The 14,740-nt window shown below is 41.7% G+C and overlaps 1 protein-coding gene across 1 annotated transcript in view; it reads left to right on the forward strand.

Annotated features, from left to right (window-relative positions):
- Positions 1–2,975: 2,975 nt before the first annotated feature.
- RPS6KA3 (ribosomal protein S6 kinase A3) overlaps positions 2,976–14,740 on the forward strand; it is a 78,901-nt gene continuing 67,136 nt past the window's right edge. Inside the window, exon 1 of the mRNA XM_082484999.1 lies at positions 2,976–3,144. Coding sequence (XP_082341125.1) covers positions 3,073–3,144 — 72 coding nt within the window. The 5' untranslated portion in view covers positions 2,976–3,072. The remainder of the gene's footprint in view (positions 3,145–14,740) is intronic.

Consider the following 14,740-nt stretch of genomic DNA (forward strand, 5'->3'; position numbering starts at 1 on the left):
CAGGATCTGAAAGTCAGAATCCCCCGCATCTCCCAGAGATTAACTGATATGTTTCTCTTCCCCTTGGAGACAATTTCCAGATGATTTTCTTGCCCTGAAGTCTGTTCTTGCATAGTAGCTCCTATTAAAATCCTAATGCAACTTTCTCCTTTATAAAATTTAAATGTGTGGTGTGATCATACTGAAACCCCTGAACAATGAAATGACGTACTTCTGCCTACCCTCCATACTTCAGTGCCTGAGAAAAGGTGAGATTTCTATTGTTTGTAGCCCTCTTGTACAATAGTGCATAAGATCTTTGCCCTTGTTTTTTCTGGATTTGTAGGACATATACAGAGAACGACAAAAGATGATCAACATACAAAATTTAGAGACACTAACTCAAATGTGACACTCACTCTCCTTCTAAGAAGAGTCTTTAATTCAAACAAGTAATTTGGCATAGGTATCTATGGCAGGAAAGAACTAGACACCTATGAAAGGAAAACAGGAGATTGCGGAATTTTTTATTTAGAGGAAGTTTTATCATACAAAGAGGGACTGCTTGAACTATAATAAATGCAAGCTTAGGTTTAGGGGATTTTTCCTGTTGTGGCTGCCACCTTTCAGCTGCTCAGATTCTTCTCCCTAGTGGCACATCTCGAATGTAGGTACCTGGCTGTGTAGCTGATGCAGGTACAAATGCATGACCTTTGATAATGTAAAGCGAATTATCGCTGTGAGAGAATAGAAACTGATGTTTCCAAAGGGATGGAAGGAACCATTTTTTTTCATCATGGATTTTTACATGAGCTCAAAAAATTTTTAAAAGTCCTGATTTGTGTGTCAAACACATAATATATGATTGCTGTGAATATGAGTTTTCTATTCAACGTTCCAGCAGCCAGTTTGAGACTGAAGTGGCTTGGTGCTGATCAGACTACAAAAAAACTACTCCTTGCTAATAATGTTATGCTATTAGGCACAAAGGCTGCCAAGCACTACTGAATTACCTGTTTTCTATTACCTTGTTCTAAATTTCATACCAATAACTGGCCAGAATTTTGCAAATTGCCTCTGTTTTTGAAGGAAACAGTCCTGATCTCTCTTCAACCTTTAACAGGGTTGGTTGGTGGGTTTTTTTTGAGAACAGAAGGGAAAAAGGGTAGGGTTACTTTTGAGGTAGATCTATTCCCCAGTCTAACTCACCACGTGGCAGCACAAGCAATTGCACCACTTCAAAAGAGAGGCTGATGCAAGGGCCAGACTGAACAGCAGCGAGCAAGGGGAGGGCACAGCTGCTTCTCCTGGCAGTGGTGATGGCTTCGAGTGATCATTCAACTATGACCTTTTGCTCCAGATATGGAAGTCTCTGTAGTACCAGCTGAAGTCAGATTCATTATGAGCAACTGCCCATCCACTCCTTCATACCTCTTTGTAGATAGGTATTTATGCTTACATAAAGAGGGATCAAAAATGCTATCAAGCAGAAACAGAAGTAGCCTCTGTTCATCACAGCAGTATGTGCATACACACACACACATTTTTTAATTATTAGCACTCTTGCCATTCCTCCCACCCTGAAAAAAACTCCAAATATTTAAAGAATGTTAACTTTTATCAAGGATGGAACCAAGCATGGGACCTGCAACAATATAGAAATGCTTCCGGACATCGAGGGCTGTTACTGTGGCTTTCTCAAACACAGTTCTGAAAAATTTGGCATTGACAGCAAGATGTCTGACACCAGGGCGCATCTTCACTTGCTGGTCTAATGTTTCAAGGATTCTTCTGCATCAGCCAAGCCATCTGACGTTTCAAAAGGATGGGTGTTTATTACAATGCTTAACATTTTAAGAGGACCATGTAAGACTGCATACATTTGTGGATCTCAGTATATGTTTAAGTCAGCTGTTTGTGTACTAGCTAACAGCTGAGAATAAAAAGTAAAATAAGGGCCGTTTTCAGAACCTGTGGGTTTTTTTGACAGCTTTATCTTCATATGTCTTGGCCTGCAGATGTATGACTTTCCCGCTCCGAGGCAACTCTTACTCATGCAGTCCAACCACTACTTAAATGGCATTGCTATAAAAACAAATTCCTGCATCTTAATTCCTTTCCCCAATGACATTCTGCACAGCACTACGCCTTCCTCCCCGTCCTCACTCGCCTCTCAACTTCTCCATCCGCTCTCCTCTTCATGCAAACGAACTTTTCGTCTCTCCCATTGCTCCCAGCTCATCTGCCTCAGCAGCAGCAGCAGCCCCGGGCCCTGGCCGAGCTTCCCAACGCCCCTTTAACAGCCCTGTCCCTTGGGGCTGGCCCGACTGAACCCGAGCCCCCCCTCTTTCCTTTGGGGCAGGCCCGACTGAACCCGAGCCCCCCCTCCCTTAGGATAAGCCTGACTGAACCTCGCAGCTGCAGCTCCGAGGCGGAACCTTTCTCCCCCCACCCAGGGAGCTTCAACCCAGCCGGCCTGCCCGCCGCTGGCCGGCATAACGCTGCGCAAAACTGACCGAAGCCGGATAGTACGAACGGGCCTCGCCCCCGGCAGCCCCCGCACCGGCCCGGCTGCCCGCGGTCACAGAGCGCTTCTCCCGCCCGCCGGCCAGGGGCGGCAGCACGGCCACGGCCGCGCACTCGACTGACCCGGTCCTGCCCGGGTCTCCCGCAGTGCCGCGCTCCCGCCTCTCGCCCGCGGCTCAGCTCGGCCGGGCAGGATGCCCTGTCCGGCACCTGCGGGGCGCCAAGGGCCGGGGCGGCGGCGGATCCGCTCGGCGGTGGCGCGCGCAAGCGCCGTTAGCCGGGCAGGTAGGGGCCCGGCGCCATGTTGTGAGCGGAAGCCGGGCCCGAGCGGCGGGCCGGGGGGAGGGCGGAAGCGCGGCTCCGCCTGGCAGCGGGGAGGGGGCGGGACAGGCGGGCGAGCGGACGGCGGCAGCAGCGGGCAGCAGTCGCCGCAGGAACCGCCGCTAGAGCTAGCCGGGGTGTCCCGCGCGCTCCGGAGGATTCGTTGCCTGCCTCGCCGCCCCCGCCTCGCCGCCGCCGGGGTGCGGGAAAGCGGAGCACGGAGGCTGCGGGAGCCGGGCGGGGAAGATGCCCCTGGCGCAGCTGGCGGACCCTTGGCAGAAGATGGCTGTGGAGAGCACGGCCGAGAGCAGCACCGAGGTATGGGGCGGGCGATGGGGGAAGGATGTTGCGGGGAAAGTTGTGAGGAGGGGACGGGACCCGGGCTCCGGCCGCCGCCGCCGCTCAGGGGACGGACAGAGTTTCCCCTCGCGGGCGCTCGGGGCGGGCAGCGCCGCGACTGCGGGCGGGGGGCCGGGAGGGAACCGGGGGGCAGCGGCCCGGCGCGGGGTAGGGGGTGAGGGGGGAAACGGGGCGCTGCAGGGCGCCGAGTCCCCAGGCCGCCCGGGCGGGCAGCGGGGGGTGAGCGTTGGCGCCCGCCGCCCGGCCGGCCCCTGCGCGCCGCTTCCTCTGTGGGGGCACTGACTCACGGCCGGGACCGGCCGGGACTCCCCCGCGCCGGGGCTCGGGGCGTGTTTCACGGCACCGGGCTGCTCCCGGGTCGCTCCCTCCCCTTCCGCCCCCTTTCCCCGGGAGGGAGTAACCTGCTTCTGCGGCGGCGGCCGAGTCGGGCGCTTTTGTTCTAGCGCGGTGTCTGGTTACTGTCACGGCGAGTTTCCCTTCCCGGGGCGGCCCCGCCGCCTCCGCAAGCGCGGCCCGAGGAGGAGGAAGAGGGGACGGGACGGGAGACCCGGGGCCTGCCCTCACCTTGCCCGGTACCCTCGCCTTGCCGCTGCTCCCCCTGCGGCGGCGGAGGGCCGTCCCCGCCCGGGTGCCGCTGCCCCCTTATCTGAGCAGGATGGGGTTGTCTCCGCAGTTTCGCAAGCGTTTGGGAAACCGCAGGGACGTTTCGCATGGGTGAAGCTTTGTGTTTGGCGGGGTTGATGGGAACATCCCCGAGGTGCCGCGCAGTGTGGTTTCCCGCTTTTGGTAGCGGGAGGTTCGTGTTGTGCTCCTGTCCTTGGCAGGCAGGACGCGTGTCAGCTTTCCTAGGCTGAGATAATGAGAGCGGCTGGAAATTAGATTCACCGAGGCCATAGATGCCTTCGGTTATTTTCATTTTTTCCTACAGTGTACTACTCTGTTGGTTTGGATCTATGTAAACACGACACCTACACAGTCAGTTGTGCTTGCTCCGTGATTCCCTAGTAGCCCACAATGCATGTGCTAGTTTGCGACCAGACTCCCATCTGAAAAGAAATAGCTTCCTCTGACAGTGCAGCTTCTACCTGAATCTGCTCCAGCTGATAAGCAGCCAGGCTGCTTCAAGCGATGCTGATCTCGAACGGTATGGACTCAGGCCAGCTCACAACAATTAGTTGCAAGGTTAGGACTTAGTCCTTAGTGAGCAGACCAAAGAGAGAGAGCAATGCAAAGTTTCTGCAGTATCAGAAGTATTTGTCCTTTTGATGTTTGTCTTGTACTCCTTCTGCTTGAAGTGACTGCGTCTCTGTGGGTCAGAAGAATTTGCAGTTCTGATCTGACAGGCAGACCTGTGTTTTAAATTCTTGCCAGTTCCTGTAGTTACTTTTAAATTCTTGCTAGTTATTCACTGACTTCTAAAGTGGTGATCTTAGATGATTTATGTTTTTCTTAATGAGGAGTAACTACAATAGCAGTGTGATGCTTGGGGGCAGGGGAGAAAGTGATAAGGGAGGTGTTTCTGCAAGACCACTAAGACTAATGATTTAAAGAAAAGATCTTAACTGTTAACTTTAGTCTTCTGTGCTCACTGCATGTAGTCTATGTAACTTCAATAGTGGTATATACGCTGGAAATTTGATTTTGTTACTTGTTTTAGTGTGTTTCAGACATGATTTGTTTTTAAACTGCTGTCATGAACATCTTGAAACAAGTGTATCTTACCTCTTCCTAAAAAAACAGTTAAACACTTACATTGATGTGAGTCTACAGCAGTTTACCACCAAAAACATTTCTAGGACCACTAACAAAACATGCAAAAGCAACAAACTGACAGGTTTGCACTCTAAGGCCCTAGTCTAGAATATAAACACTCAGTTCTTGAAAAGACCAGACTGTACCTGTAAAAGCTTCTCATATGACCCTTAAAAGGAAAGAGGTAGACTTAGAAAGGTTGCTTGCCTGAAATGAGTCTTTAAGAACAGATGTTTTAGTGAAAATATATGTTTAAGTCAAATACATAAGCAAATGACCTAAATATATAACTTACATTTTCAGTTTGCATGAGTTTTCTTTATCTGTAGCATAGCAATATATTAATTACAGACCCTATGCTGCAAGAGTATCCCTGGGCAAAAATATTTTTTACATCCATCTGGAAACTCATTGTGATTTCAGTCATATTTGATAGTAATAATGTCATTAGCTGTAATACTGAGTGAGGTAAAGAGTTCCCGCTAACCTCTCAGATTTGCTGACACAGTTCTTGTAACACTGTGTTAACCGCATGGAATTACAAATTATTGAGCTTTAAAACTCGGCTCAGACACTTTCCTTGTCTTAACAACTCTGTGAGATTTTATATTGTATTATTTTTTTTATTTGTTTCCCAGTGGAGTCCTGTATTTGTATTTCTACTGGTACCACCAAGGAGGTGATTTGCTGTGATGTGTGAGCAAATTTAGTAGGAGGAATAGAATACCTTTAACTAGCATTACTTTGGAAAATGGTGTAGTTAACCATCAACAGCTGCTGTAACAGGACAGCAGATCTCTAGAACATGGTCCTTCTTAAGAAATAATGCAAACAACTTTTTTTAGATAAAATATGTATTTATAGTTTTCAGAGATCAGTTGTAGAACTTCTGTTTCTACAGGTACAAATAGGTCAGTGATCCACATTGCATCTCTGGCAGCTTTTTCAATTTGTAAAGTTGTTAGACAAATTATATTAAAAATAGTGTACATAGTATAATGTGCGTTTTTGTTTTATTTTAAAAGTTTCATGTTTTAAATCACAACATCTTTAAAGCCTGTGGAATGATGCTGTCTTTTATTGACTCAGGGTCTACTCAAGATTTATAACAAGCATAGGTTTGTTTTTCATGGTGAGAATGTGCCTGTTGTTTCAAGTCATCTGCTTTCAAGCAAATTAAGTATTGATGATTTGAGTTTGTATCTGAATGCCTGAATAACTAGCCTGATCCTTTGATCTGTACACCCAGCTATGCATATTAATGTTGACTGGAGGAGAATGCATGCAGTTATGGCAGCCAGATTTTGGACATTAGTACGTTAGCTGGCCATCATACGGAGATGCCATTTGCTAGACTTTCTGGGAAGCATTTGTGCCATCTATCTTTAGGAGTTTTAATTTAGGTGCTTTAAATTGGCTGTGGAGAAAATTCAGTTTTTTCCCTCTTCACAGGGATTTATGGTCACCTATTTAGGTATCTAAATAGATGGTATGTATCCCCTTTTGCATAATTCCTTGGTTTATCTTCTGTATCCAGAATTACTTGAACCTTGCATGAGACAAGGGGTGCTAGCATTTAATGGTTGTGCTGATGCTTTAAAGAATCTGTTATAATGTAATTTTTGCTTTGTAATTCCATTCTGATGTCAATGTGACATTCTCTATGTCAATGTATACTTCTGGCGTGGAATCTGAAATTTATCAGATGTCTCGCCACCTGAAGCCACTAGCTGTGGTAATGATTCTCTTTACATTCTGTACTAGCCTGTGTAATCAGTGTTGTACTTGCATTCCACGGGAACAAAGGCTATATTTACAGTCACTTCTTGTATAGCAAACAGAGGTAAACAATTCAAAGCCAAAGTGGAATCACCTAAATGAACTGGTCTATGTGGATTTTGAAGACTACCTGTCATCTCGCCTTTATAGGCAGAAATCTCTGCAGCACTCTGCTATCGCTTCTAGTACATGCCTGCTGTCAATACAGTGCATTCTGAAGTCTGGGGTTTTTTTGCAGATTTGTGGAGTGACGTTTTGTTAAGCTTAAAAGTGGCAATTGGCAATTTAATTTTCATCTAAATAAGTAGTATACCCTGTATTCCACAAACTACTGTGATAGAGAGAGAGATAGCAGATGTTATATATATGTAAATGCCATCTTGAGAAATATATCATCTGCATGAAAGATGTTTAAGTGTGGGGGTTTTTTTCTTCAGCTTTTTCAGCTCCTCAATGCTACAATTTTACCTGTACTGGTTTTTAGTTAATGCGTTCTTATGGTGTGACATAGTACTGATGTCCTGCTGTCAGCTGGGTGGGTTAAGAGGGGCCAGGTGCTTTACTCTGCTGAATTCAGTACCTTCAAGCAGTATTGTGTGTGCTCCGCAGCTTTTTGTTTCCTTGTAGAAGGTGTTGGGTTTGACTTTTTGAATTGTTCTGTTAGTCCTCTTTGTGACGCTGGTAGTTCTTAGCTTGTAATTGTTTTGTTAGTTAGAGTGTATGTAATATTTCTCACCCTAGCTGGGACATCTTAACACAAAGTAGATGTAAGCAGACTGACATCTTTAAAAGCATGTCTGTTGTCTTTGAATTGATTGTGATCTGTCACACTAACTGTAGTTGTTTGTCATTTGAAACGCTCGACTTAGTCTATGTATCATTGTGAATCTAAGGTGGGCGTTTAATTATTTCTGCACATCAAAAATACTAGCTTTATGATTTGATTGATCTTGGCAGTTGGCAGATCTATCAACTTTAAGAACTCGTACAATATACCAGTTTGGGGGTTATGGGTTTTGTGGGTTTTTGTTTGGTTTGTTGTTTTTTAAATATAATTCATAGCAGTATTCCAATAATGAAAATTTTAAGCAGTTTCTCAGGCAAGAGTAGAAGCAACTGTTTTTTCAATCTTGGTGACTTCCAAGAGGAGATTAATTTAATCAGTAAAACTGGAGAAGTTAGAATATCTTCAGGGAAATTTACTGCAAGTATTGTGCTATACGCTTGCATACATGATGTTGTGCTACTTATTCTCTCCTTATTCTCTGAAATAAGATTAAATGTCTCACCCAGTGGAAATAGAGGGGCAAAAAAATCCTGCGTTACAGATGGGAAAATGAGGGTCAACAAGCTTAGTGACTCCATATAGCATAATTCATGGGGTCTGTTCTAGAACTAGGAGATAAACTCAGATTTCCAGGGACCTACTCCAGTGGCTCAGCCACAAAGTTACTGCTAGCTCATTCTTATCAGTAACAATTACCATATGTTGCCTTTGATGCAGGGAACCCCCTCTGGTATGCTTAATAGGCTGCTCATCTCTTTTTGGAGGAAATGTGGTGATTTTTATTTTTATTTATTTATTGAAGCAATTCAGTTGTGTAAAAGGTAGCATTTGTCTTCTAAATACATTATTATTTTCTAGGTCTCTTTTCTGACACAATTTCTAAGTTTCCATTAAATTAAATTTATTAACTTTCCATTTAACATTTAATTTCTATCATTAATTTATTGGAACAGTTCATGTTTACGTATATATAGAAGATGTGAGGAAATGGTTTGTTGTGGTTTTAAATGTCCAGCAAAACATGGCTTTGAAAAACAAAATCATCTTTGTCCTGCAGGCTCAAAAGCTGGTGGTTTCAGGAGGTAAACAGACCACCGTGACTATTATTTGTATTATTCCTTACATAACGTGATTGTCAAAATTACGTACTGTTACAACTTAGACTTACATTTTAAACATTTTTTTTCACTTAACGGGGGGAGTCTTTCTCCTTCTGTCTTCCAGCAGCTGAAATTTGTTGTATAGTCACCTTGTAAATCCTGAATTTTAGGAAACAGTGAAGTTGCTCCACAGCTTGATCTTTCTTAGTGGAATTTGTTAAAATAGCTAAATATCAAAATGAGCATGAATGAGTAATGTTTTGACTTCAATATTAAATTTGAACCTTTGTCATTTTTCATGAAAAGAGAGTCTAAAAAACCGATGTCTGCTTTGTAAGGAATTGCAGCACACAGCTTTGCTGTGCCCATTGGCTGCCCCCTGACTCGTGGGGTAAGGACCTGGTATGTCCTCCCTTGTGTGTGCCCTCCAGCCTCCTTCGGAAGGAGCCCAAGCGGGCATAGGGCATTTCAGTAGTCCTCGCAGGGAAAGTGAAGCATATCTGCCTTCTCGTGCAAATACAGCCCTGGTAATAAGATTTGTATACTATCAGGTGCTAGAGTCATTCTTAGGGTATTGTGTGTGAGCAGAGAAGGAATTTATTTTATTTTCATATGTGCATATGTTGGATATATTGAAGTAAGTGATTTTTACATGTATATTTCTTTTTTCTCTTTGAAGCAGATGAACAGAGAATAAGTCGGTTTTGTTCTGTGGGTGTTTTTTTTGTTGTTGTTTTTTTTGTTTGTTTTCATTTGTTTTTGTTTTGTTTTTTGTTTTACTAAGGCTGCTGAATTGATGCATTAAGTGGAGTAATTTACCACCTATACAGGTAGGGAACTAAATGAAAATTTCACTTCCCTGTCTTTTTTCTTTTTTTTTTTTTCTGAACAAATGAACATACATGATTTGGAGCTTGTTTTAGCTACAGAAAGTCGTTGGCCTGGACAAAGGTGTTATAATACTGTATGTCTGACATCTTGGATAATGCCATGGCACTTGTCTGACTTCAAGCTGAGTTAATTCAGAGAATTAAGAAGGCATTGCAATGGAGGAAAGGGGACTCCTTTTCTGTATTGTTAAACTACCTCTTGAGTCATATTAGATAAAAAGGTGGTAGCGTAAAGTAGATAGGGTTTACGAAATCACATAGTTAAAGCTGCCCAAGTATCCTCACTTAAGGAAGTTTGGCTTTATACCTAAATGATCTGCATGTTAATGGCTTATATCTGAGATGGATTGTCTACAGAGAGGCAAGTTTCAATGTCCTGCTGTTCCTTTTGCTACTTGGCAAAGGAAAACAGTCACGTTAGTCAATAAAGTTTAGAATGAATTATGTGAAATTAATGGAACTCGAAGTAACAAGTTTTATATAAAAGAAGTACTTGCAGTAATTTTATGTTTCATAAAAATAAAGACTCATATCTTAAGTTTTTTGTTTGATTTTTCAAAAAATTTGAGGAGTTTAAAACTTGCGTTTTAACATAGTATATGCAAAATGTATTGAATATATACTATGAGAGAACAGCTAAAGAGGTCTAAGATGATAGCTCATTTCTGCTACTTGCATATAAGTTTTAATCAGGTCAGGATTTAGGTAAGTGGTCTGGATCTGTGTGGCTTCACAGCTCAGGAGTTAGGGCACAAGTCATTAATTCACATCCTATTAAAGCCTTATATTTTAGTTAAGCACGGGAATAGATTGTGAAAACTCCATTACTAAAGATTTAAGTAGGGATTAGACATAAATGTCTTGTGAGCGACATTGTAGGAATAGCTGATCACGCCTTGGTGCACTGAGATAGATTGGATGACCTTTCAAGGTCCCGTCAGTCTATTTTCAACTATTTTTCTGTGGACCTACAAATTTTTTCTCAGGGTAGCTCATTGCTGCTTAGAATAGCAAGTTTGAGCGTGTACAGTTCGAAAGGCTCTTGCTGAACATAGTTCGATGCAGCGCCTTGTACTGCTAACAGCAAATTTGTTATGAATGTTTCAGTGGGAATACTGTATTCTGTGCTGCTTTGAAATAAGCCAGAAGCATTGTTACAGCTTTACTCAATTCAAGGATCACACGGTTCTTGAGCTTTATCTGTCAGTTGAGAGTCCCTTGAAAACACAGGAGTGTAAGGGCTCAGATCTATATGTGGCCAGTATTTTAATGACTAAATAATAAAAAATACCAAAAGTTCTTGTGTGTTCTGAAATATTTATTTTTTGTATCCTAAACCTTATGTCAGAAGGTTTAAAGGGGAGAAAAAAAGTTTTTTATTAAATCCCATAAATGTATCTAAAAGTTGTTCGGTAAGTCTGGAAGTTTTGGTAGCTGAAAACTAGGAATTACCCAGGAGAAACTTCAAATTTATACACGTAATTTATTTAAATTATAATTCTGAAGCACATTTAAATCATCACCTATGTTACTCATTGGCATGTTAAAACTTCTGCATGATTTTTAAATTATGCGATTCAGACATCTTGTCTTATCTGCTTATTTGTGTACTCAAAACAGCGTCCTGCACTGATACACAGTTCATAATTCTTGATTTGTCCAATTGTTATGTCAAAGAATATAACACTTTTTAAAATTATATCTTAATTGGGAGGTGTGGTTCTGCTAAAAGACACCAATTAACGAAAAAGTCAGTAGTTATATAATATAAGGAACTCTGTTAATAGTGTAAAGATTGGTTACTAACTTATATGCTCAAGCCCAATGTTAATAATTATGAAATCTTGAGGTTAATGGAGGAAAAATTATACCAAAAGCTATAACTGGTAGCAATTTCATAAGGGGTTTTAAAATAACTGACATGCGTATTCAGGTAAAAAAGTTAAAATATTTGGCAGAGAGGCTACTTAAACATCCCAAAATAGCCTAGCAATAGTCTAAATGCAAAGCAGAGATGTTTTGGGGGTGGAAGATGATGTTTGGTGGTGTCTAATATCAAAAAAGCTTCGGGGTAAACTTGCATCCTTCAGAAAAAAATTCTATTAAACTGTAGGAAGACTATAAAGTTCAGCAAGGTACGTCTAAATTAGTAGAACTTAGATTGCAAACAGGATGTGAGAATGGAGACACTAAATCTAAAAACTTCAAGTGTATACAATCTGTAATATTTTTGATGAAACAAGACCAGGTTGGTTGGGACTTCGAGCAGCCGAGTCTAGTTGAAGGTGTCCCTGCCTATGGTAGATGGTGTATTTTACGTACAAGGTTACCCATGTGGGTCCAGGGCTAATCATAAGAATAGATGGGAATAGCATTAGGTTTATTGTGCAGATGCCCAAGATAGTACAATCTTACCAGACTTCTGAGGTGAATTGGATGTCTTGCAGTACATATTGGAACCATAATTAAAAAAAAAAAAAAAAAAATTACAAGTGGCATTAAGACTGTAGATCAATACATAGTTGTAGTGTGTAGAGTGCAGGATATTCCCTGCTTCACAAAAAGTGGTTAATTGATTGTGGGTGGGATATGGGCTACATTTCTTGATGTACTCCTTTCTTAAAAAGGATTTAGTATGATTATATTTTCTCAATGCCAATACCCTGACATACACCACTCCTTGCTACCACATCGTCCCTTCCAGTGCAGTTATTTATGGGCGTGCATTACTGGTCAAGAAGTGAAATAATGTGAGGTAAAAAAAAAAAAAAAAAAAGGCTTCTTTCAACCATCCTTTTGCCAGGAAAATAAAGTACTTGATTATATCCTAAGAGTTCAGTGGGTTTAAACCTGTAATTTTTGATTGCTAGAAATATTGGTGGTTGATTGACTTTTGTTTGTGTCGGAGATTCTGTCAGTTCATATGGGGGGCATTCATGTACCAGCTGCCTGATGCAGATTCCCCAATGTTTGTCTGCTTTATGCTTAGTTAGGGAACCAATTTAATGAAATGTGACAACAGGTTTAAAAGCTTTTGGGAGTGAAATTTGTAGCTAACTTAACATGACTGCTTCCACTGGAAAACAGAATAGGAAATGGAATTTGAGTGGACTGGAAGAGCACTTTGTAGGTTACCTTTATAAGGAATGTGCACCCATCGTTCATGGCGTAAGTTGATTGCTGATATGTTTAGGTATAAGTAGGGCCTTTCTGTGGACCTTTTCTGTTATTTTTCTTATCGTTCTCTTGTGCTGTCATCTGAAATATGTTCTACTTTTGGAGCCAGAGTACTGGAAATAACCAGATCTTTGATCCATTCTGCTTGCTTAGTGTCCCACTGCAGGAGGAGTGCAGCTAAAGAATAATCAAGGTCTAAAGTCTGTCTTTTGAATTAGACCCATCTGTACATTTTAAAGATATATTCAGCCTTCTTTTATTTTGTATTCATTTGACTATTATATCTAGTCCCAATCTGTTATCTTACTGAGACATGCCTTTAGTTCTAGTTAAATACTAGAGTGAGTCTACGCCCAGCAAAATGAACCTATTTCATTTGCTCACCTCTTAAGCATGCTGCTGACCTTCTTGCTCCACAGTGGTTTAAATATTGCCACTTCAGATAGGAACCTTTTGGCTTTACATTTTAACTCATAAGGAAGGCAGTATGCTTTGTAGACTTTCTGAATATACAACTGCTTTCCGTTTAATAGTATCATATACCAGCAAACCATAAATCACATATACATATTCTTCTTTACCTTACATGGCTCAGACTGTTCTGAGAAAAACTGGTTCTACCATCCAGTGATTCCTTTAGCATAATCATTGCTTGGGTAGACCTATTTAAAAAGATCCTGCTAATCCAGTGATCTGGCTCAGACATGACCGCATAGCGCACATGCTGATTTATTGAGTTTGTTCCTAGTTCCAATAAGTGTGTTTGGAATGCAGTGCTTCAATTCAACTGAAAAGTAACTGAAAGCAATTCGGGATTAAACAGGAAAAACAGATTGTACAAAACAGTTCATTTGTGTTGCAAAAGTTTGCTGTGGGGTTATTTTCTTCTGGTAGACTGATAAAATGTTAAAAAGTCATTGAGGTTAAAGATTAGAGCATTTTTAAAAACAGAGGTTGATCTCACCTTCTGTCTTCGAAGAGAGGCTTCTGATGGTGTGTTCCACCTTCAACTATGTTTCAGTTGCCTTAAAATAGTAAGCATGAAATATTAAAGCTTACTGTGTAGTAAAATCTTAACCTGCAGATAATGTACTACATTATTATTCAGTGGAATGATTGTTGTAGCAGGAATCGTTATATCTGAAAATCTGCATGTGGAGTCAGTTTAGAGCACATGGCTTTGATACACAGATTGCCCTATTTTAGGCCCCAGAGTTTAGCCATCGTTAGTTGTTAGGACATTATAGACGACTCCTTTCCAGCTAAAGTCAATTGACTTATTTGTTCTGCTGGTTTTTGTCTCATTTTTTCCTATTGATGAGATACTTTGGAAGCTATCTTGTAGCATGAACAGAATATAGAGATCTGTAGCTAAAATACAAATGTTATTTTAATTTAAATATATGCCATAGATTTGAGAAAACGAAAAGTCTCTGACTTGTGGCCTTGATGATGGTAATGATATATGTATACACAATATGCTTCCTTGTAAACAGGCTTTATTAAAAACACTCATTTCTCTTACTTAGCTGAGCTGGTATTTTTATGGTCTATTTGATAATTTCAGCTCTTTATGTATCGTAAGGAAGGATAGTACAATATTCACTGCTTGTACACTATAAGATGGTACAGTGAGGGGAATTTAGGCTTTTTGGAGCATCATCTTGTCAAATTATCCTTAGCTGTACAACTAGAAGGTATAATGCTGACTGCCCTTAACTGAGACTGCTTATAAAGATTATATTCAACTCTGTAGTAACCTATAACATGTGAAGCTGATCTCTTACTAGTCCTCCCTCGTGGAAAGATGATTTCTACAGGTGTACTAGAAGTCTCTAGTATCTTCCTGAAGCCAGTTAAGATGAGAAAATGGCACATGCCAGAACTCTGCACTAGAGACACAATCAGAACCTGAACCTTCGTTCCCCTCCCTATCCCCTTAAAAAAAAAAAAGCCCATGTCATATTTGGGAAATCCATAATTCTCATACTCGAGCTTCATCTGAGGTCCAGCTTCATGTTTTACCAAAAAAAATATGCTCAGAAAAAAACTTGGTAGAGAGCCGGTAA

The sequence above is a fragment of the Vanellus vanellus genome (assembly GCF_965231255.1).
Source record: "Vanellus vanellus genome assembly, chromosome: 1".
NCBI lineage: Eukaryota > Metazoa > Chordata > Aves > Charadriiformes > Charadriidae > Vanellus > Vanellus vanellus.